Here is a 23014-nt window from a genome sequence, read left to right on the forward strand (position 1 = left end):
CCATACAAGTCAATTGATCTTCACTAGTTATAAAGTTTATTGTAAAAACAGACAGTAGTTGGAAAAATGCTCCGATACTAATAAAGTGGCAGCACTTTAAAATTCTGCCATAACTTACAGGCCATTGCTATGCTGTCTGAAGAGTCATTAGTCAGGTAATTTATTCAAAACAAAGATCAAGTTTGTTCACTTTAGCTAACTACAAAGTATGGTATGAGTTGTGGCAGAGAGCTACACGATAAGCACCAAGTCTCTCGAGCCCTGTTGTTGAGACTGTTCGATTTGACTGCAGGCCGAACTGTCACCACGTCTCCTGTCACGAGACCGCTGTAGAACAGCACATTAAGTAAAGAGAAGTAGGCGTTGGTGTGATACATTTTCACTTTAGTTCTCCTAGTTGTCTCAGTTTTGTCTATAACTTGATGATTATATTAATTTTCATGAATAATTGTAATACCTTTAAAACACATTTCCCACTTGCTGGTGACTCAAAATGACATCACATGTACTTAGAGCACAGTTAACAACCAATCATATCTCATCTTGTGAATGCCACATGCCCAAACAGATGAGCTGTGATAGGTTGTTACCTGATCTTTAGCACATGATGCCATTTTGAGTCAAAAGAAAGTGGGAACATTTGTTTTTAAAGGTAGTAATTGTATATGGATTTCAATTTAGTTATCAAATTGACTATAGACAGCAAAATAATCTTTTACAACCAAAATGGTTCTGGAAAAAAGTGGTATCGCTAGATCTCTTAGCCTACACACAACAGGATTTTAGTTAAAAAAATGAAATTAGACCAAGAAATCCTATCACTTACAGACTCTCAGTAGCCCATGTGTTGCTGACAACAGTCTAAGGTGTATTCTGCCTCTCGCCTGAGTCAACTGCGATACACCTGAGCTCACACACAACTCAAATGAGGATAAGCGTCAGAAAAATCAGTGCTCTCGTCTCATTGTGTCTCTACGTCCCAGACGCATAATTTTTGACAGGGACGCATACTTGCAAATCAACGTGTGTCCGTCGAATGCATCATTTTTTTTTATATAAAAAATATTAATCAACGTCCATCTACTCTAAAAGAATATTGATGAACATTATTAACAGCTTGGTCAATTATGTTAGTTTTGATCTCACACATTTTTGTTTACATCGAATGCTGCTCATGGTGTGAGGTAAAGGTAAACAAGTAGATGACAATCAGGTTGTTGTCACAACCTTGCTTCTGGGAGTGACTTCAAAATAAACACGTCCAAATGCCATTCTTTTCATACACTGCTTCATGTCCTACATTTTATTTTGAAGCATTGTCTGGCTTCCTTTACAACAAGCCGTGTCGCCAAATAGATTTCACAGGGGCACATGCTCCAGCACTAATCTGCAGTGCCCCGGTAAAAATTTCATAAAAAAAAAAAATGGCTTTAGCGCGTACATGCCACATACTACTCAGTATAGTAATTCATTGCTGCTGTATTCACAAAAAATACATACAGTACATGGTCAATGTATGGGGTAAGTTATTCACAATATCAGATCGGATATCAGAAAAGTATTCGCCCGCATCAGGGATACAACAGCGAGGGAGGAGAGTGGTAAATGAAGTGGCTAGCTAGAAAATATACTGTAAGTCTTGTCTTCAGTTCCTGCTAGGTTAGCTAACGTTATTGCTTTTGTCAAGACAACCATATTCATCACTTCCAGTGAGTTTCATCAGCATGAAACATAATGCTGATTATGGTCTGTTGGCTCTGTGTGGATGATATTTTTGAGTTAGTTGACGGATATAGCCTATAGATGGTGCAGTGCTTCACAAATGGTCTACCTTCATAAAGAAAAACATTTTTCCCAATCATCAAGCTGTGGGCCAAATTTGTAAATCATTCAAATTTATTTCACAAAAAGATTGCACAATGGACTGACTTGTTTGTCTATAAAGATTCTGGGATCTGTTTTTCCTTTCCTTTTTTTTTTTTTTTAATAAACCTCCAACCGATTTCTATACCATTTTCTAAAAAAGTGCTATGCAGAGTAAAGTCTGCATTTTTTTTTTCTTAGTATCAGTAACAAGTCAAATAATATACAATCAGGTAACAATGAGCCAGAAAGTAAAGAAGCGAAATTGAACTGCTTCAGAAGCTTGAACAGACATGTTGGAACGAAACAATAAAAAACACTCAAAAAAACAAACAAACTGACTTTTCTACCAAAATGGACTGTTGTATCAGTCTTTGCAATATTAAGAAGATGCTGACGGATGCTACATTCACTGTCATTCTATTTTAATACATTTTACTGTGACATATGTCACTATCTGTTGTTGGTTTTTGCTCACGTCTTGTAAATGCAGTTTGAATGTCAGATTTTGTCATTTTTATTGGGCAATTTTGGGGACTCCAAACCTTTGTTTTGGGAACCATAGCTTTTTAGTATTGTGAGTCCCGGGGACCCAACAGTTTTCAGAGGTAAAATGACCATTGGAAAATGAATGAAATAATTTTAGAATTAAAAAAAAAAAGTTAGAATAATACAGACTGAATTGCTCAAAACAGTTTCTTGATGGAATAGTTAGTGAGGTTAACCGGAGTTTAACTGAAGAGCAATGATTAAGGATCTGATGGGATTCTGGAAAAAGATTGCAGATAAATGTCTGCTAAAGATGAATGTGGTAATATAGAAGACATAGACAATCTCTGGCCTCTTCTTCATTTTCAACACTGCTTCTTTTTGGTTTAACCTCCAGTCCACTGGTAGTGAATCATCATCAGGACAGCAAATAAGGAGGACACCTTACCATTGATGAAACTTAAGCAGTCTTGCCCCTTGGCCTCCCAAGCCAGCCATTGACCTCCTGTATCTTCTAAAGGAGGGAGCTCTGACGAAGGGGAGGGGCATGGTTTTTCAGTTACTATCTGTGCCCATTGGGGGCAAAATCTGGGTCTGGAATAACTGGGGTTTTAAGATTTCAGATGTGGATTCTGGCATAAAATCAGCCCAGATTTGGCCCAGGTCATCATCATAACCTGCATGTATCCAAGCTGACTGGCTGAAGAGTGTAGGGGTTATAAAGGGAGAGGGTACAGTTGGGTATTTATAGGAGGATTTATCATGATGAGCTGGGGGTAGCAATTTTAAGGAGACAAACAAGGATCTCATGGATCAAAGAGGGGAAAAATACAAAAATCAAAATGGCTTGTTAGTAATAGTAACCTTATCCTATAGGCAGAAAATACCTGATGAAATATTATCCTATAGGCCACGTATGCCAAGTCTATTTCTCAACCATTGGTAATTTTAAAAAATATTGTCATGGTCCATCAGGTGTTTTGGGCCTGAGGGGTTCATGTGTGTTATGCTCTTCATTTTTATCTATGAGAAACAACATTTATTTGTGTGAGAAACAATCTCAATTTGAAACATGCAAAAGCGTGTGTTTGTGTCTTTTCCATCACTCATGAATGAAAATAATGATGAAGCCACATTACATCAATAATTCACACAAACTGATACTGTATGAGCATGAACCTATTCAAAATATGTAAGATTTATGGATCCCAGCTTTTTCAGTGATATCAGGCCAGGATTTGACTTGTACAGGATTTCTTGATTGAAACACTAAATCACATGTACTGCAGACAGAAATGCAGCTCTACAACTTTTAGAACTACTTGTAATACAGAAGCAAAGACGGGACCCATGGTGTTAGCGCAATGCATTGCAACTTTAGCTTTAGATATATTCTACTTTTGTTTCTTAAAACAGAAACAGCATCCGACCTGGGAGAAATTAAACTGGTGTTACTTGAAATAGAGTATAAGCATGTTTAATGGGAGTAAAGAAACAACAAAAACATTACTTTTCATATGACAGGTATCCTTGTCATACTTTGACGCCGAATGGAAGAAAACAGAAAGGATTATGTGGCCTTGTCACACCTAAGGTTTTTTTTTCTCCTCATTGCTTATATGGTGATCCCTAGCTAAATTGCAGATGCTCCATATGACAGATATTTAAAAAATACAAGTGTTGACCATCATATATTGATAATACCGTAGGTGCAGTGTTTACAACAATTTATATCACGGTTTATGGCAGTGCCTACCTGATATACTGCAATAAGACTCCCACGCTTAGACCAACATAGGCTGTTAGACTGGTTCAGACTTTCTCACGTTTTGTTTTCTTTCTTCCCCCTTTTCCAGCTATGGACTCCAGTTTAGTCAACGTGTGACAACCACTACCCAGAGAGCAACTCCAGCTCAGGAGAGAGGATCTTCCCTGTCCCCCAAACAATGTTCCCTCTAATTTTTAATGCATCTGAGCATTCACACAAACTCCCTGAGCAGGCTTTGGACCAAGGTGAGCAAATTCAGACATGCACACAGTTAGTCACCATGTGCATATCTGATGTAGCTCCGAAAGTGATCTACTACATATAAACTCACATTTTGTCATTAGTAAGCAAGGAAGGAGGGGGGGGGGGGGGGGGCTCTGAATATATCTAGGGGCCTGGCTGCGACCCTGGAACGAGCCAGCTGTGCCCCGTGCTTTGATGACGCAAGGGAGCTCAGAACTCTAAGAATTCATACGAACGGCACGACCTGATGATGTCCAACAACATTTAAACATATGTGTGGACCGCTAATGTGCGTCTGGGTACTTTTCCTGTCATTTATGAGGGGATAGCTGAGGTGAAAAGTGTTGTCCAGGACCAATATGGGAGAATGATGCATCTATGAATGACATGTTTGTAGAAGTCAGTTGACAGCATTTGGAATTATTATTGGTTTTGGTCCCGAAAATAGAGTTACCGTATTTTCCGGACTACAAGCCGCACCGGCCTATAAGCCGCAGCAGCAAAAATTGGCCAAAAAAAACATCTTTTGCCACGGATAAGCCGCACTGGAATATAAACCACAGGTGATAACATCAGATATTTATGCAAAAGATGGTATATGAAAGTTTTAATTTTTTTAATATATATTTTTTAAAATTGTCTATCAACTGCAACATCCTCTCTTTAACAGTATTCTGTCTACCATTGTTTGATTGATAGATGAAATTAGTGAGCATTGCACATACTGCACCTAAATAATATATATAATCATAATATTATAAATACAATCATATACACTGTATACTGTATATCAAACACAAACTTTTATACAAGATCTTTATGCCGTCCTCACTCCGAAGCGTCGGGTTTTTCGCCAGGTAGACGGCTGGATAACGACGTTTCAAACAACCAGACTGTCTTTCCTTTTGCTCTGCTTTATTTGAACAACGGCCATTGACGACTACCTTCTTTAGGTCGCCGTAAAACTAGAAAAATAAAACCGCTAATCAGCTAATTATACATAGCACCTCTCGAGCTAACAAACAAGTTGCACAACCAAAAAATACTCTGATTTCCAATGTCTCTAACGATGAACAAAACAGATGAACAGTGTCATCATTTTGACAACTTGTGTACTTACGAACAATTCTCGTCCAAGGCAAAAAAAAAAAAAATAACATCGGCAACCCTCGAACATTAACCTGTCGTCTTGGCGCGCTGCTAGATTGGATAACTGACATCTTCTGAAAACAATATTAACAATATTTCGAAGCAACCAGAAGAGGGTGCTCTAAGTCTATGTAGAAATCTTAAACATCAAAGGTGGGACTACACTTCTGAAGGGCAGAATAATCTTATTCAATTCAGACATTTAAAAAAATATATATATATATATTTCAAAACTCCTTTTGAGCACAGCCATTGAGTCACATTTTTGCAGTTCTATTTCATAGTTGTTCCATAAACTGACTTCTTGAGAAGATATGGACTATAAGCTGCAGGGTTCAAATCATGAGGAAAAAGTCGCGGTTTATAGTCCGAAAAATACGGTAATTTAAATTTCTTTCTTTTTCTTTTTTCTTTTTTTAATGGAGAAGAGCTAGGAAGTTATTTGTTTGTTGGTTGTTTTGGCTCACTGCCCAATGGACATTTATGTTACTGCCCCTTTACTGGCCCTTTAAGAGCCTTGGGGCATGCATCACATAGGGCAGTTAAGATTGATTGCAGCTTAGAGCACAAGGTTCCTTTATATATAGTAATGTTTGCCTTTTATTTGAAGTATTTTTGTTTGAAGAGCTTTAGAACTACAGTGGAGATAAAAATTAATCATTTTATTGAATCAAAGATACACCTGTGGAAATTTTTATTTTATTTGAACCTGGGCAAGCATACGAATAAGCCAGGCGGCCAGAAGTCTCCACTCACACAGTGTTGCTAAACAAATCACAACTATTTTTGTTCATTTTCAACAAGTTTGTTATTATTATTTTTCCTATATCTTGAGAAATAAGTGTTTTAGACATGACAGTGTAATGTATATTGCACTTGTCACCATGGCAATAAGCGAGCCAAAAGTTGTGGAAAAAGAAAAAAAAAAAAAATCATACCCACTTTCACCGCTCTGACAAGCCATTCCATCTTAAAAGAAGCGAATTTCTTTACAAAGATGTGTCACTGCTCGTTCGTTTCGCGAGGAAAAGGGATTAGGATTTCCACAGTTGTTAGCTAGCTAAGAGATCACTGGACATGGAAAAAAGGTATGCAAAATTTTATTAAACACATTCCACGTTTCATTGATGTACATATGTCTGTAAGGAGACAAATCATACTTAGCGAAATTCACTTATCGCAGACGTGTTCTGGTCCTCATTAACTGCGATAAAAAAGAGATTATTGTACCTGCGTACAAACTACATATAAGTACAGTGCCATATATTTGCCGTGTCTTACTTTCCTAAATGTTACTGAAGAAGACGTTGATTTAGTATCCTGCAGGGAAATCTAAAGTGAGAGACCGGAGTTGCTCTTGGAATAACAGCCGTCTGACGTTGACCTAGAATTGAGACGGTAGCTTAACCCGCTGCACGTTCTGACTCACGTGTGAGGTGGAGACTGCTGCTGGAGGTACAGTTAACAGTTTGAACAGTGAGGGCAGGAGTTGTAATCCACTTCTGCCCTCATTGCTCAGTGCTGCGCCAGGAGCCAATCACGTGTCTTGTATGCGTTCCCTTGAGCTGACTAATTGTGTTGCCAGTCTTGTTGACACATGTACTATACACTCATAAGTATGCATGACCTGACCATCTATTTTCTGAACCACCTGTCCTGACAAGGGTTGCGAGTGTGCTGGAGAGTATATCGCACAAATACACACACACACATGCACGCACGTGCACACACACACACCCACCTTGGACTAATTCAACTGGGTTCTGAACAAACCGTGCAAACCATGACAGGGTTTTAAGCCTTAAAAAAGGGTTTTTTTTGGGTCTCTGAGGGGGACCGTCACGGGTCCCATTCACTTTGAAGTCGTACATAAGTCTGCACTCTTCCTGCTAAATACCACAAATATGACAGGTACAGTCTTTATTTATTTTCCTTTGCAACTCTTGCCTACCGCACCTCTCCTGCGGGCACATCAATGAAATGCGGCCAAATAGCAACACATTAGGAACAGGAAAAAAATGCAAATAAACTATATATATATATATATATATATATATTATATATACTAAATAATATGTAACCGAATTATGCAACTTTGAGGACGCACACAGAGAAGGACATTAAGAAGACTGTTTTTAATGAGAAAAAGGTACGTACCAAATACTATATCCTGGTACGCATCTGAGTTACCCAGTATAGATATATACACAACATAAGTCTGTCTTAAGGTCAAGTTAGGCATTATTTCTTGTGTCTAGAGTCTAAACAACTATATTCATTTGCTGTATGAGCTATTGGGGAAATTTACATTGAGTTTCATCAGCATGAAATATAATGCTGCATATGGTCTGTTGTCTCTGTGTCAATGATCGTTTTGAGTAAGCTTGTGTTACTTGACAGATATAGCAGCTGGATCAGCAGTGTCTAACATTCGGCCCGTGGGCCGGTTCTGGCCCACAAACGGGTTTAAATCCAACGCGCAAGATACTTTTGTATATAAATGAGCTGAATTTTTCAATAAATATTTCAGTAGTTCATTAAGATTAAAGAAGCAGCTCTACAGTTGGGTAAAATACAAGAATCACGTCTCACAGTCATGATACATCTGCATGCTATTACTATGACGAATGTTTAGATGCCAACAATGAGCTCTGTCAACAAACTAAGAAAACTAAGAAAACATATCTTGTTAATTCTGACTAAGACTACATTATGTTGGTGTTTTTAATTATCGTGTCATCTTTTTAAAGCAAAGCAATATTCAATATTTTAATGTTACAATCAGGATCACACCCAAGTCTGATCTACAGCCTAATGATGTAAGCGCAGCAACAGAAAAATGGAGAGGAAAGAAGTGATGGATCAATTAAGGAAATGGATGTTCGGAAGGGGATTTGAAAGTGACAAAATGGGGTTAAAATAAAGACAAGGCTGGATCTGTTTACCAAATATGCCCTCTGTCAGTCATGGAAAAGAATGAAAGAAATAAACAGAAAAGGGAGAGAAAGGAAAGAATGAAAATGTGAAAGACTAATACTGTAAATGATCATCTTTCAGAAAACTAGCGTAATAAACATGGCAAATACATTGTACAATATATCAACTGGATGCTTAGTGTCAAAAATATATTTCAAGAGACAGAAGGCCCAGCCTCTTTTTCCAGATTTCTTACCAGGATAAAAAACAGTATAACCTGAAGGAATGTGCTGATTTGGGTGAGGAGTGGGACATTTGGAATAACAGTTAACCCCTGTATTAATTATCAGAATACTACGTCAATATGGCTAAATTATTGACTTCAAAACAACATCGAATTGTAGTAGAATGCATTTTTCAAAAGCAAAAGCTGAAATTCTGGGGGGAAAAAAAGTAATAAAATAAATGTTTAATTTTGGTAGGCCAGCTGGCTATCATGCTATTGTCGATATTTACTGATATAGTTGGTGTCGCTAGGTTTGTGCTTAAATTCACCTTTAGAGTTCATAACATTGTTTTCAGGTTTTATGAATGAGCTACTTTTACATCACATTGGTAGGATTGTGGGAAGTTGCCATAACAAATGGCGAAATTACTACACTTCTCTAATTGAAGGAGATAAAAGGAAGGCTGATTATGGAAAAACTAATATCAAAACTATTTTGAAATCATGATTTACAATGACTATTTATCAAAGCTTAATCTTAGTATATGCTGAACTACCAAAAATCAACTACTCAAAAATAATAACATGCCTATTCATATTTATTTTTGCACAATGAACTTTTTATTTTGGATCACATTAATCTTGTGCAGTATTTTGAGCTGAAATTGTGCCTAGATGATGAGGTAAGACAATGTTCTACATAGCATGACCACTTAGCTGTCACACTTCTAGGAGTGTGTCATCCCTTGGCAAAAATACTGCAAGTAAAATGTGGAAGAACTTGTCTCAAAAATGCACAATACATTACATTAAAAACCTTAAAATAGCAGGTGAAATTTAAGTTTCTAGAACGCTGCTCCTTGTCTACACGTAACCAGGGTTATTTTGTGTGTAAAAAAAAAAAAAAAAAAATCCTATACCATTATGTAGGTAGAAAAAACAAACAAACAAAAACAAACGTGGCTACACAAATCTCCAGTGTGCAGCTTTATTGTCCATATAGCACTGTGAATGTAAAAACAAAAACAAAAAAACAGCTAGATGAATCTCCTTTGTGCAGCTTTATTCATGTACAAGCATGCCAAGCCGGAAGATGGCAGTAGTTTTGCCAAATTCTGTGCAATCAGAAAGAACTTCCCTCTGTGTAATGTCACTGGCATTGGCATCTTTAGCAAGAAATATGCCTTGGATGTACCATTAATATGTGCCAACAAAACAACAACCTTACGACCATCCTTTACTTGAGCGCTTCGAAGTGGCACCATAGTTAGGCTTGCAACAGTAAGCAAGCAGCTAGCACCTGGAGAGAATGGTTACAACCAACAGTTTTGAGGGGCTGTGCATCAAGCACAAGTCGCGCATGTGACGTCAGAGCATGTTTGTCGCAGAGTGACAACAAAAAACTCTGTTTATGATTGTTACACACAAACTTAGATCCCAAAATTTTTGCAAATCTCCACTTTGGAGTTTTTAGAGACATTCTATTTTTTAATGTAAAAAATACAAAAACAAAAAACAAAAACAAAAACAGGCACATATCAAGACGGCAAACTGAAGACATTTACTGCCTGTTTGCAAGAACCCCAGCTACGTGCAGACTATGCTTTAAATTCTGCGGCATCCACTTCTTTACCACGATGCATCTTACATATTTAAGATGTAAAAAGTACTTTATTTTATCTCTATATATCGTGTATATTATTTTCATATTAATTTTCACAAAGATTAGGGTTTATTCGAACAGATTACATTCTTCCCTATGCTTGTTAAAAGTACAGAGTACATGGAAAGAGGGCTTTGGGGAAAACATTGCACATTAAATCAGAATATTTGCGGGGAACGGGGTTTGATTGCTATTACTGTAGGTTATTCTTGAACCATCGTTCAGCCCTATTTTTTAATTGCAAACTAAAAACCAATTAGTAAAAGCATCCCTGGCTTATACCTAAAAAATATCCTTCCAGGGGGAAAACTATGGTTATCTGATAATTCACTTTTTTACAGATCCCAATTTTGATTAGATTCATTTTGTCACCTGGCAGTTAATATATTTTGAGGATCCAAATATTTGAAAACAAACAGGTCTTAGCATGTGTTCAAAAACATATTATTCTTGAGCCTACAAAAAACAAAAACGAAACAAAAAAAAAGGAGAATTCCTAAAAATCCAAATAGTAAAGACATACAATGTCTGAAAAGCATCTTTGCTTTTTGGCAGAGGACCTGCTTTGAACCTACCTTCTGCCACACCCCATGGGTACTGGCGACCTCGGACCTTCTTTCCATTCACTTCAATCACCACGTTGCTGCCAACCACAGCCAGCGGCATCTTCTCCTGGTGTGAGGTAGGGAAAAAAAAAATGTCTAGTGGTATTTCACTAGGGCTGGGTATTGGGTCTTAAAAGTGTATTGCGATATATTGCAATACAGTAATGGCGTATTGTGATACCTATTGCGATATAGTGGACAATGATTATTTAAAAAAAAATCTATGGCATATACTGTATATTGCAATGACAGAAAAAAACAGGTGGAAATTATTAAAATAGACAAATTCTATTTATTTTTTTTCAGAAGCCACGCATCATTGACATCTCTGACCACACATAAAACATTCTTTTTCAAAAAAAGCATGTTACAAATTTTTCATTTCAAGCATGCTCTTGACTGTGTTACTAAATCCCCAGCAGTTGGGAATACTCTTTCCGATGGCACTCATGTGCAGGAATACACAAGTAGCACTTTGCCACAAGTTCCAGCACAGGATACTGGTGACAGTGCTCTACAACCGTAAATGAAACAGATCTGTGATGTCACTCGCGTTGATGGAAAAAAAACCAACAAAAACCAAGGAGAAATCTACCGTCCTTCATTAAATACAGTCTAACCTCGAGATACGATATAGTTTTTTTTTCTCCTTCATATCACAAAAATTATTTAGCATTAAAAAGAATACAACACGAAATAAAACAAAATAAAACTTAAAATCTCAAAATTCCCATTTGAAGTAACCACAACATCAAATTCTACTGCTTGTTAATATTGCCGCTAAGATATTATTGCACTTCTCATGAACACAATCAATAGCTTACTGCGGACAACTTGAATGAAAGAAATGTTATTTTCATATCATGAATTGTATTGTTAGTTCCGTGGCCGTAGACAAGAGACACGGGTGTATATATATATATATATATATATATATATATATATATATATATATATATATATATTATATATATATATATATATATCTTTTGTCGGGTTGCGTTGCATTTCCGTTTCCTGTTTTACGTTCTCTGTGCGTCATTCGGCTCGCTACGGTGACGAAGTGAATGACAACGTAAGCTCATATTTATAGTTTATTATCATTTATGTTGATAACGCACGCTACTGCCTATGTTTAGTAAACGATGAGATGAACATGATGAGAGAACGATGAGAGAACAGATGCTACATGATACCCCATACATGAGCCAAAATAAATGTGAAGTTCAACGTGATGACTTGCGTACTCTTTCACCGGAGTCTTGGTGCAGATAACCAGTCCTGAGAACAAATTCTCAACAAACTAAGTAATATTAGTTATTTAATGAATATACAATAATGTTTATAATGTTAATAAGGATAATCTAATGTTAAATAATCGGAGAAAGGAAATAAAATATGCAAAAAATACCCCCTCCCAAAAAAAAAAAAAAAAAAAGATTGTTTATGGTTACTGTGGCTATATTAGGGCGTACATAGAAATCTAAGAACCGATACCCTACTTCGCGGGTTTCAGACTTTGCGGGAGGTTGACAGCCCCCACTGACCGATTAGGAGCAAAACTGAATGGACAAAATATCATCAAACAGGTGGACGGGTTTATCTATAAATTACAAATAATAAAAGGGGAAAACTACACAGAAAATGAACCAACGGACGGACAGAACATTACATTACCCTTTGTTTATACTCTCAGCAGATATCTAATAACATTTTGTGGTCCAGTACCTTGATCTTCCGGATCAGCTTGTTGTCCTCATCATCATCTGTATCTGGGAATTCATAAATTTTGATTTTGTGCTCTTGGATTTCTTTCATTATCTGCAGAAAAGGAAATGTTATCTGTCAAACATGCACATTTTACTCTGCAGATATTCTTGATTAAACATTTGCAGAACAAGGTGAAGATAAAAACAAAGCTGTCACGTTCTGTCTGGGGTTTTCGGGTTTTTGGATTTAGTTTAAGTAGTTCCTGGTTCATTTCGTCATTCATTCGTGTTTTTCCCTGCATCTGCCTTTCTCAGTCTCGTTAGTTTTATCTCGTCCACCTGTTGTCCATGTGCCCCTGCTCCTCTCGTGTTAGCCTATCCGGTTCCCCTGCCTCCTGTCCCCATCCAGCTGTAGTGTGTTGTCAGTAATTAGTCTCCTTGTATTTAAACCACCGTCCCTCTGTTGCTCTTGTCGGATTATTGTACCTCGTCACTTCGTGTTCCCTGTGCCTCTCGTCCTCCAGTCTTCCCCCGTAGTCCCATTTAGTCTCGTGAGTTATATTCCGTTCCTCATTTATTTTGCTACTTTGTCAAGTTTTTGTCTTCTGCTTTTCCTGCCCTGTTTTATTATTAAAAGAGCACTTTTGTTTGACCAAACCCTCTCCGTCCTCCTGCGTTTTTGAGCCCCTTTCCCTCCACCGCCTCACGTCGCCATGCCTAGACGTGACAGAATAATCCGACCAAAAATGGAACCAGCAGGACGCCCGCGGCGTCGTACAAAGCGCCGCCACACTGCTGGCCCCGGTCCTCAGCCTGTCGCCTGTCCTCGTTCCCCCCGTGTAAGTCACAAGTCTCCTCTCTCCGCGTCGTTTCCCTCCGCGTTCCCCGTTGATCCCTCCGAGCTTCCGTATTCCACCATTTTGCCCCCGCATGTTTTTCGTGATTCTGATTTCTCTGATTGTGAAGATTATTCACCTCCCTCGTTTCCGTCTGAACAACCACCGTCACCTACACGCCCCCCTCATTACACGTTAGATTCGGACTATTCAGACTTAGATGACGGTCCCTTTGTTAAATTTCGCTCGAGCTCCAGCCCTAATTTTGTTTATCCCAGTCCAGCTCACTATGAAAATTTCGGTTTTGAAACAGGATATCCTTATTTCAGCCATTGCATTTCGGAGTCAGATCGTGAGGAGTTAGATGCCGATCTGCTCTATTCTACCGCAAGTCCCGCTGAGTCGGACTATGATGATTCTGATTTTGTTTCCGATAGTTCCTTCTTCCATGACAGAGAACCCTACTGCGGCACCCGTCTGGCCTTCTGCCCCTCCCGGGGTGGCCGACGGGGGCGCCACAGCAGGGTTCATCACTCGCCTCGTCACCCAGCTCCTATCCCAGTAAACCAAAATCCCGAGCCACACCCTTCACGTGCACTTTCCCCCTTTCCGGTCGTTTCCCTTCCTGATGCCGTCGATAGTCCCCAACCTTCCAGGCGGCAGGCTGACGCAGTTAGTTCCCCAGTTCCGGCGCCACGGCGTTTGCACGCCCCCATTCCGGCGCCACGGCGTTTGCACGCCCCCGCCTCTGCGCCCAAGCAGCGCGAGCCCTCCGAGTTTCCCAGGCTGCGCGAGCCCTCCGAGTTTCCCAGGCTGCGCGAGCCCTCCGAGTTTCCCAGGCTGCGCGAGCCCTCCGAGTTTCCCAGGCTGCGCGAGCCCTCCGAGTTTCCCAGGCTGCGCGAGCCCTCCGAGTTTCCCAGGCTGCGCGAGCCCTCCGAGTTTCCCAGGCTGCGCGAGCCCTCCGAGTTTCCCAGGCTGCGCGAGCCCTCCGAGTTTCCCAGTCCGCCAGAGCCCTCCGAGTTTCCCAGTCCGCCAGAGCCCTCCGAGTTTCCCAGTCCGCCAGAGCCCTCCGAGTTTCCCAGTCCGCCAGAGCCCTCAGAGTCCCCCAGTTCGCCAGAGCCGCCTCGGCCGCGTTTAGAGACTCAATCTCTGGCGCAGCCAGCACCTCCCAAACCCTCGCTCATGGTGCTGCCGCTGCTCGTTGAGTTCCTAGCCATGGCATTGCAGTCTGCCTCAGAGTCTCAGGCCGGGCTGTGGCAGTCTACAGAGTCCGACGTCACGCCGCAGCCGGCGCCCCCAGGGTCCGACGTCACGCCGCAGCCGGCGCCCCCAGTGTCTGACGTCATGCTGCAGGACGTCATGCATCTGCAGCAGTCCTCCTTGCCTAAGGTCAGTCCCGTACCAACATTAAGTTCTCTGGTCTGTCCCCAGCCGCCAGGGAGAACAAAGCATCGGATTCCCAAGCGGCCAGTTGCGGCGCCGCCTCCCGAGATCAGAGCCCGGGCGCTGCCGCCACCTCCCGAGCAGCTGGTCACTACGCCGCAGTCGGCGATCCCCGAGCCTCTCGTCACGCCGCAGTCGGCGATCCCCGAGCCTCTCGTCACGCCGCAGTCGGCGATCCCCGAGCCTCTCGTCACGCCGCAGTCGGCGATCCCCGAGCCTCTCGTCACGCCGCAGTCGGCGATCCCCGAGCCTCTCGTCACGCCGCAGTCGGCGATCCCCGAGCCTCTCGTCACGCCGCAGTCGGCGATCCCCGAGCCTCTCGTCACGCCGCAGTCGGCGATCCCCGAGCCTCTCGTCACGCCGCAGTCGGCGATCCCCGAGCCTCTCGTCACGCCGCAGTCGGCGATCCCCGAGCCTCTCGTCACGCCGCAGTCGGCGCCTCCCGAGCCTCTCGTCACGCCGCAGTCGGCGCCTCCCGAGCCTCACGTCACGCCGCAGTCGGCGCCTCCCGAGCCTCACGTCACGCCGCAGTCGGCGCCTCCCGAGCCTCACGTCACGCCGCAGTCGGCGCCTCCCGAGCCTCACGTCACGCCGCAGTCGGCGCCTCCCGAGCCTCACGTCACGCCGCAGTCGGCGCCTCCCGAGCCTCACGTCACGCCGCAGTCGGCGCCTCCCGAGCCTCACGTCACGCCGCAGTCGGCGCCTCCCGAGCCTCACGTCACGCCGCAGTCGGCGCCTCCCGAGCCTCACGTCACGCCGCAGTCGGCGCCTCCCGTCAAGCCGCAGTGGCAGCCCGCTTCAGAGCCTCATGGCACGCCGCTCTCACGGTCCCGAAACGAGCCACGATTGCCCTCCGAGCTGCCGGCCATAACATCGCTTCCGCCTCTCAAGCTGACCATCAATCCTCGGCAGTCTCCACTGCTTCAGGTCAGTCCCTTGCCGTTATTAAATTCTCCAGTCCGTCCCCAGCAGCCAGGGACGGCAGAGCTTCGGCACCCGCCTCCACAGCGAACCTCCACAGAGCCGCCAGCCACGGCCCCACAGCAGCCAGGGCCGCCAGCTAAGTGGCCTAATCACGTCGGCGCCCAGCCGACGCCTCCCGGGTCTCCGTCCGCCGACGCCTCCCGGGCCTCAGCCTCCCGAGTTTTCGCCCGTCGGCGCCTAGCCGGCGCCTCCCGAGTTTTCGCCCGTCGGCGCCCAGCCGGCACTTCCCGAGTTTTCGCCCGTCGGCGCCCAGCCGGCGCCTCCCGAGTTTTCGCCCGTCGGCGCCCAGCCGGCGCCTCCCGAGTTTTCGCCCGTCGGCGCCCAGCCGGCGCCTCCCGAGTTTTCGCCCGTCGGCGCCCAGCCGGCGCCTCCCGAGTTCTCGCCCGTCGGCGCCCAGCCGGCGCCTCCCGAGTTCTCGCCCGTCGGCGCCCAGCCGGCGCCTCCCGAGTTCTCGCCCGTCGGCGCCCAGCCGGCGCCTCCCGAGTTCTCGCCCGCCGGCGCCCAGCCGGCGCCTCCCGAGTTCTCGCCCGCCGGCGCCCAGCCGGCGCCTCCCGAGTTTCCGCGCGCCGGCGCCCAGCCGGTGCCTCCCAGGCCTCTGCCCGTCGGCGCCCAGCCAGCACCTCCTGGGCTCTCCTCTCTGAGCGCCTGCCTCTGCTGGCGTCCCAGATGCCCATCCGACTCTTGCCGCCTCGGCTGGCTTCTCGGACGCCCGCCTGACTCTCACCGCCGGGTCTGCCTCGCCTGGCATCCCGGACGTCCTCCGGACGCTCGCCGCCGGGCCTGCATCTTCTGGCGTCCCGAACGCCCACCTGACTCTCACCGCCGGGTCTGCCTCGTCTGGCATCCCGGATGCCCTCCGGACACTCGCTGCCGGGTTGGCTTCACCTGGCATTCTCAACGTTCTTCCGGCCTGGCTCGTTGAGGCCAGTGTCCAGGCCTCAGGGTCCTGCACTTCAGGCTAGGCCCTGATTTGCGACAACAGCGTTTTTGGACTGTTTCTTTTCGTTTTGGGTCGTTTTTGCCCTCCTCCGGTCCCCCTTCCGCCCGCCCTGCGTGGCATTTCCGTCTGGTTTCTTTTTTCTGGGTCGTCTGGGATCCGACCCTTGAGGGGGGGGTTATGTCACGTTCTGTCTGGGGTTTTCGGGTTTTTGGATTTAGTTTAAGTAGTTCCTGGTTCATTTCGTCATTCATTCGTGTTTTTCCCTGCATCTGCCTTTCTCAGTCTCGTTAGTTTTATCTCGTCCACCTGTTGTCCATGTGCCGCTGCTCCTCTCGTGTTAGCCTATCCGGTTCCCCTGCCTCCTGTCCCCATCCAGCTGTAGTGTGTTGTCAGTAATTAGTCTCCTTGTATTTAAACCACCGTCCCTCTGTTGCTCTTGTCGGATTATTGTACCTCGTCACTTCGTGTTCCCTGTGCCTCTCGTCCTCCAGTCTTCCCCCGTAGTCCCATTTAGTCTCGTGAGTTATATTCCGTTCCTCATTTATTTTGCTACTTTGTCAAGTTTTTGTCTTCTGCTTTTCCTGCCCTGTTTTATTATTAAAAGAGCACTTTTGTTTGACCAAACCCTCTCCGTCCTCCTGCGTTTTTGAGCCCCTTTCCCTCCACCGCCTCACGTCGCCATGCCTAGACGTGACAAAAGCACGGCTTTGGCAGAGATCACATGCACATTCTAACGTACAGGATATTGTTACAGTTCACAAATACCTGTTTCTTAAAAAGCTGGCATTCTTCTGGGGTCAGTGTGTCAGCTTTTGCAATAAGCGGAATTACATTGACTTTATCATGGAGCCTCTTCATGAACTCAATGTCAAGTGGCTTTAATCTAAAGAAAATAGGGAGACAATAAATCCATGGAAAAGACAAGATCAGTAGACATGCAATATTTTTTATATTTTATGGTGAAATCAATAATTGAAAAGAACCACTCAAAAAAAAAAAAATCACAGCGATTATATGGGTATTTTGTATCTCCCAAGACACTTATCTCTATAAGCTGCGCATGGGACAATATCAGATTTTGACGGTATGATATCCTTGAGCATAAAGAGCCTAGTGTCCCAGTACCGCACTATTGAAATTAAAGGCTTAAAATATAGTATTATTGGATACAACTCCTGCCCTCATTGATCAATGGTCACACCGGGAGCTGACTGACAGATTGGCTGTGCCTTTTTCCTCATGAAACACAAAGCCTGTAAGTGAAATGCGGCAGGAGCAGCAGCAGGAGTGTGGTGACCATGAAAAGCAGCATTGTACATCGCAAATCTCTAAACAATTATCGGTCAGCGTTGACTTTGTAACACCTTGGTAAACTTGTCAACAAGGTGATCCATGCCCAGTTGCATAAGAATGGGCATCCAGTGTTAAAACTGGAACAACTTCATGCATGCAAGCGATTTACCGCAATGAACCATTGATAGGAAAAAAACATTTCGGACCATCGTCGGACGATTGATTCCAGTTCAGTGATTTCAATGTGTTTGGAAAATGTATGTCGCAAACAGCGATGCAAAACCGCTTATTTCAAGCCTGGATACTACATATACCTCAACAGGTACCTCAACATCGTTTCCAGTGTTTGTAATCCAAGAGCATGGCAAAACGTAAACTGCTGAAATAATTTCCTACCCATGTCCAGATGGTGCAATGAAGTAAAGACAGCAATGGACCCTGTTGTCTGGCATCGATCTACGGTTCACCCTCGATTCTGCGTTCAGAAAGTCTTCACACTTACTGTCAATATAGTTGATAACTGGCTGCCAACTGAAAAAGGAGAGAAATTAAATCAAACAGAAGCATGAAAAGATTCACTAAGTACTGACCAGTTACTGTTGTCCACGGCATCTCCAAATCCTGGTGTATCAACAATTGTGAGAGTCAGCTGGACCCCACCTTCTTTAATGAGCACTTTAGACTGCTCCACCTGAAACACATAATCCAACCATTAACTTTACCTATTAACAAAAATCTAATTCCACATACACGGTCTGTGTGTTGTTTGTTCTGGTACATCAGCAAATATTTACTGTACAGATTTAAAATGAGAAAAGAATGTTTCAATAGCTTCAATACATCTAAAAAGTGAAGAAACGCACTGAAAGAAATACTTTGTCTGTGAACCAAAGGTGGTTTTTGAACCACTACAAGTACAAAATTCATCAATCCATTTTCTGAGTGAAGTGATGTGTTTCTGTTTGCTGTTCATTATTCTATCATTTCTTCTTCAGATTTGAGTAGGGATGTCTCAATCATTTTTTTCTTTGTACCCAAGTCTGTCTGTCATCAGATTTTGAAGATCTGTCAATACTATGTCCCTATACTTTGACAATGTATTAAATTGGGGATGTGGATCGTAATTTTAGTTACAGTGATCCCTCGTTTTTCACGGTCAATGAGGACCAGAATCCCCACGGGATGAGTGAAAACCACGAAATATCGTAACCCTCACATGGAGTTTTTTAGAAAAGAATTTTAAAAATGTTTTAAAAGGTAAGTCTTCATATTATTCATATTTAAGACAAATATTACTGCACTGCATATATTTACTTAAATCTTAAATGATTGAACATTATACAGTCAATGTACTGGTATGTCTTCTCTTTCCGTGTCTTGGCTGTACGTACTACAGTAGTCAGGATCACAGTGATGTGCAACTAAGAGCAAGTAAAAAGCTTACCAAACATGATTAAAAAACAGAGTTTACACTTTAAATTTAAATTTATTACAAAAGGCAAGAAGATTCCAAAGCTTTCTTTCGTTCTTCATGATCGATCAATCAATCAATCAAATTTTATTTGTATATATATATATATATATATATATATATATATATATATATATATATACATACATAATACACATACATTATATATATATATATATATATATATATATATATATATATATATATATATACACATACATATATATATATATATACATATATATATACACACATATATATATATATATATATATATATATATATACATATATATATACACATATACATATATATATACATATATATATACACATATACATATATATATACACATATACATATATATATACACATATACATATATATATACACATATATATATATATATATATATATATATATATATATATATATATATATATATATATATATATATATACACATATATACACATATATACACATATATACATATATATACACATATATACATATATATATATATATATGTATATATATATATATATATATATATATATATATATATAAAAATGTGTGACTTAATAGTGACTGGGCATAAGGTGGCTAAGCAAAACTTTTCTTATTTGAAATTTGGCTTGCATTAACTCAATGCTTCGATAAAATTGCCTTCCAGTCCCACAAGTCACAATTGTTGCCAATCAGCCCTGCTTATTGTTGATCTACCATTTCTTGCAGTTACTCTGCTGAGGTCTTACTAGACAAATAGTTTCACAAGGACGTCTACTTATTTTAGGATCACCCCTAACTGCTGCCCTCATGTCCTAGAGCAAACATTTTTCAGCTTCCACAAACCATGAAACCAACTGTCTATACAGCTGTGCATGCACACGCACACACACAAACACACAATCAACTCACGCACGCACACATACACACAGGCACATATGCACATGACTAGTATGCACAACACACACCCACACAAAGCAGCAAATTACCATTGCTCTGCTAACGGAATTACTGAATGTTGTAAAACCTGTCAGGATCATTCAAATTCAATATACGTATATTGAGTCAAACTGAAGGACAAATCCCTCAAAAATGTTGGCAGGCCAAATACATAATTACAAACAAAATACATAATCTACTGACCCTCTCTTTAACTTTCTGTGTGAGAACACACAATATCATGCAAAATACACACCATAAATGGATATGTTACTCACACAACATGCACCACTCATTTGCATTACTTGAGCAACTGATTAGACAAACATGCAAAATTTCAGTCTTAACACTGCTGCCGGAATACAGCAGACAGGTACAAATATTATTGATGTTGAGCACAACTTAACGATGTGTTAGGATGGTGTAAAAAAAAAAAGTGCATCTATGACATCAGAAGGAAAGGGATTATCAAATGAGAAAAGCAATTTATTAGCCATTTTAGAGGTGGATCAAATGATTTGCAGCACACTTCCAAAGTGCAGTATTAAAAACACTGCATAATGGCATCAGAAAGACTGCGCCAACGCACTCTAAGCCAGTTGAGTGAATAACTTGCAAAAAATCCTAAGAAGTGTTATACGGTGCATTAAATGTCGTAAATGAAGACACGAATGAATGGATCACCAAACCTTTTGAAACTGAGAGTTACTTCTTTGGTACTGAATAATACAAAGGCCTGCCAGTTTTAAACACACTTCGGAAATGACAAATTTGGTCAAAGTATCTGTCATAATGTTATTGTTATAGATTCATTGTTTATACTGTTATAGGTCAATTAAGCTATATCTTTTCATGTGAAGTCAACGATCAGGTTCATGATTTCTCACAATAATTAAGAAACAGTAGGTGCGATTAAGTGTGTGAATGGTTGTTCGTTCCTGTGTGCTCTGCAATTGGCTGGTGACCAGTTTTGGATGTCCCCCGCCTACTGCACATTGACAGCTGGAGTAGGCACCAGCAGGCCGAGGCATGTGCCGATAACCAGATTGGCAATTATATTCCTAGGTTTTAAAAGTCACGGTTATTTAAAACTATATCCAAGTCTGTCAACCAGAAAATTATCAGTTTTAATTCAATTCATGCCAGGCCCAATAAAAAGTGTTCCTTTAATTTTTGTGAGCAGTGTAGTTTTGCTCCTGCGGCTAACTTGTTATCATATAGTACATTCACTGAGTGTTTTATGTGCTCTCTTTCAAGATAGGACGAGAGCCATCTCACCTGCTTAAGTGTGGCTCAACAAAGTGAAACCCCACCTCCCCAAACAAACAGTCAGCTGAAGTGAAGTTTTCGAAAAAGAACAGGTGAAGTTGCGAGTCAGCTACGAGCTAGTAATGAACAAAAGAGAGCGGGGGAGAGAGACGCGTGCACATATACACACACACACAAACACACACACACACACACACACACACACGCGCGCATGCACACACAGCTAGCGCGGTTGCGTGAGCGTGTGCATGGATGTGTATGCAGATGAAATAGTCTCGTCAACAGACAACACCTCAGCAGAACACTGAACACAACACAGCTGGTGAAGAAAGCTCAGCAGCACCTGTACCTTGCTTAGGCTGAGGAGGTTTGGTTTTTCACCAAGGCTACTCAGCAGCTTATAGAGCTCCACTGTTGAGTCCATCCTAACCAGCTGCATCACTTTATGGTACGGCAACTCCATTGCTATGGACCGCAAACGCCTGCAGAGAGTGGTCAAGGCCGTCTTGACACGTAACTTGAGATGCGCTGCAGGGAAGGGCAGCGGAGTTCTGGTGATCTTGGATGCCGTCAACCAAGAGCGTCTACAAGCTCAGAGTCCAAAGTTGAGGACCACAACCATCCCCAACACAGACTGTTCACTCTGTTCCCGTAATGCCGAAGGGACAGGAGTGTAAAATACAGTACTACTACTCAGAAACTCTTTCTTTTCTTACACTCTGCCATCAGACTCCTCAACAGTCAATAATAGCACAATATGACTTAATAATATCAATCTCATATTACATCTTATACAGTTGTGACTGTGCCAAGACCATACACTTTATTTCAAAATTTTCTTTTGCACACAACTTAGATGTACCTGCTGCACAAAGTACATAAATCGCCATGCACACGTTATCATAATTTTAATCTACCATGTACACTTGCACACTATTGTAGGTATCTTGCACTGTATTATTGCACTGTATATTGTAGGAATCAGTAATTAACCGACCCATTTACAGTTTGGGCCTGTGCTCTGTTACTTGCGTGTTGTTTATACCTTGTTGGTTTCTCTTACTTAACCTGCTCAACCATATGGTTGATTTTTTTCACTTTTTTTTTTTTTGAAGGGCTAGTCAAAAGGTTGACTCAGTACTGTACTTATTTTTACTACATTTGCGTCAAAGTAAGAATTTCATTGTATGGAGAAACTTG

At 42.1% G+C, this 23014-nt stretch overlaps 1 protein-coding gene across 4 annotated transcripts in view; it reads right to left on the reverse strand.

Moving 5' to 3' along the window:
* The window catches only part of LOC148421843 (septin-7-like), a 61418-nt gene that overhangs the window by 23428 nt on the left and 14976 nt on the right, over nt 1-23014 (reverse strand). For all 4 annotated transcript variants that reach the window (XM_088418377.1, XM_088418375.1, XM_088418376.1 and 1 more), the window contains 5 exons: nt 18718-18818; nt 18524-18658; nt 17600-17717; nt 12651-12743; nt 10893-10989 (listed from right to left, as the gene is read on the reverse strand). In XM_088418377.1, coding sequence (XP_088274503.1) covers nt 10893-10989; nt 12651-12743; nt 17600-17717; nt 18524-18658; nt 18718-18818 — 544 coding nt within the window. The remainder of the gene's footprint in view (nt 1-10892; nt 10990-12650; nt 12744-17599; nt 17718-18523; nt 18659-18717; nt 18819-23014) is intronic.

The sequence above is a fragment of the Hippichthys cyanospilos genome, chromosome 6 (genome assembly GCF_059441005.1).
Source record: "Hippichthys cyanospilos isolate Australia breed blue-spotted pipefish chromosome 6, RoL_Hcya_1.0, whole genome shotgun sequence".
NCBI lineage: Eukaryota > Metazoa > Chordata > Actinopteri > Syngnathiformes > Syngnathidae > Hippichthys > Hippichthys cyanospilos.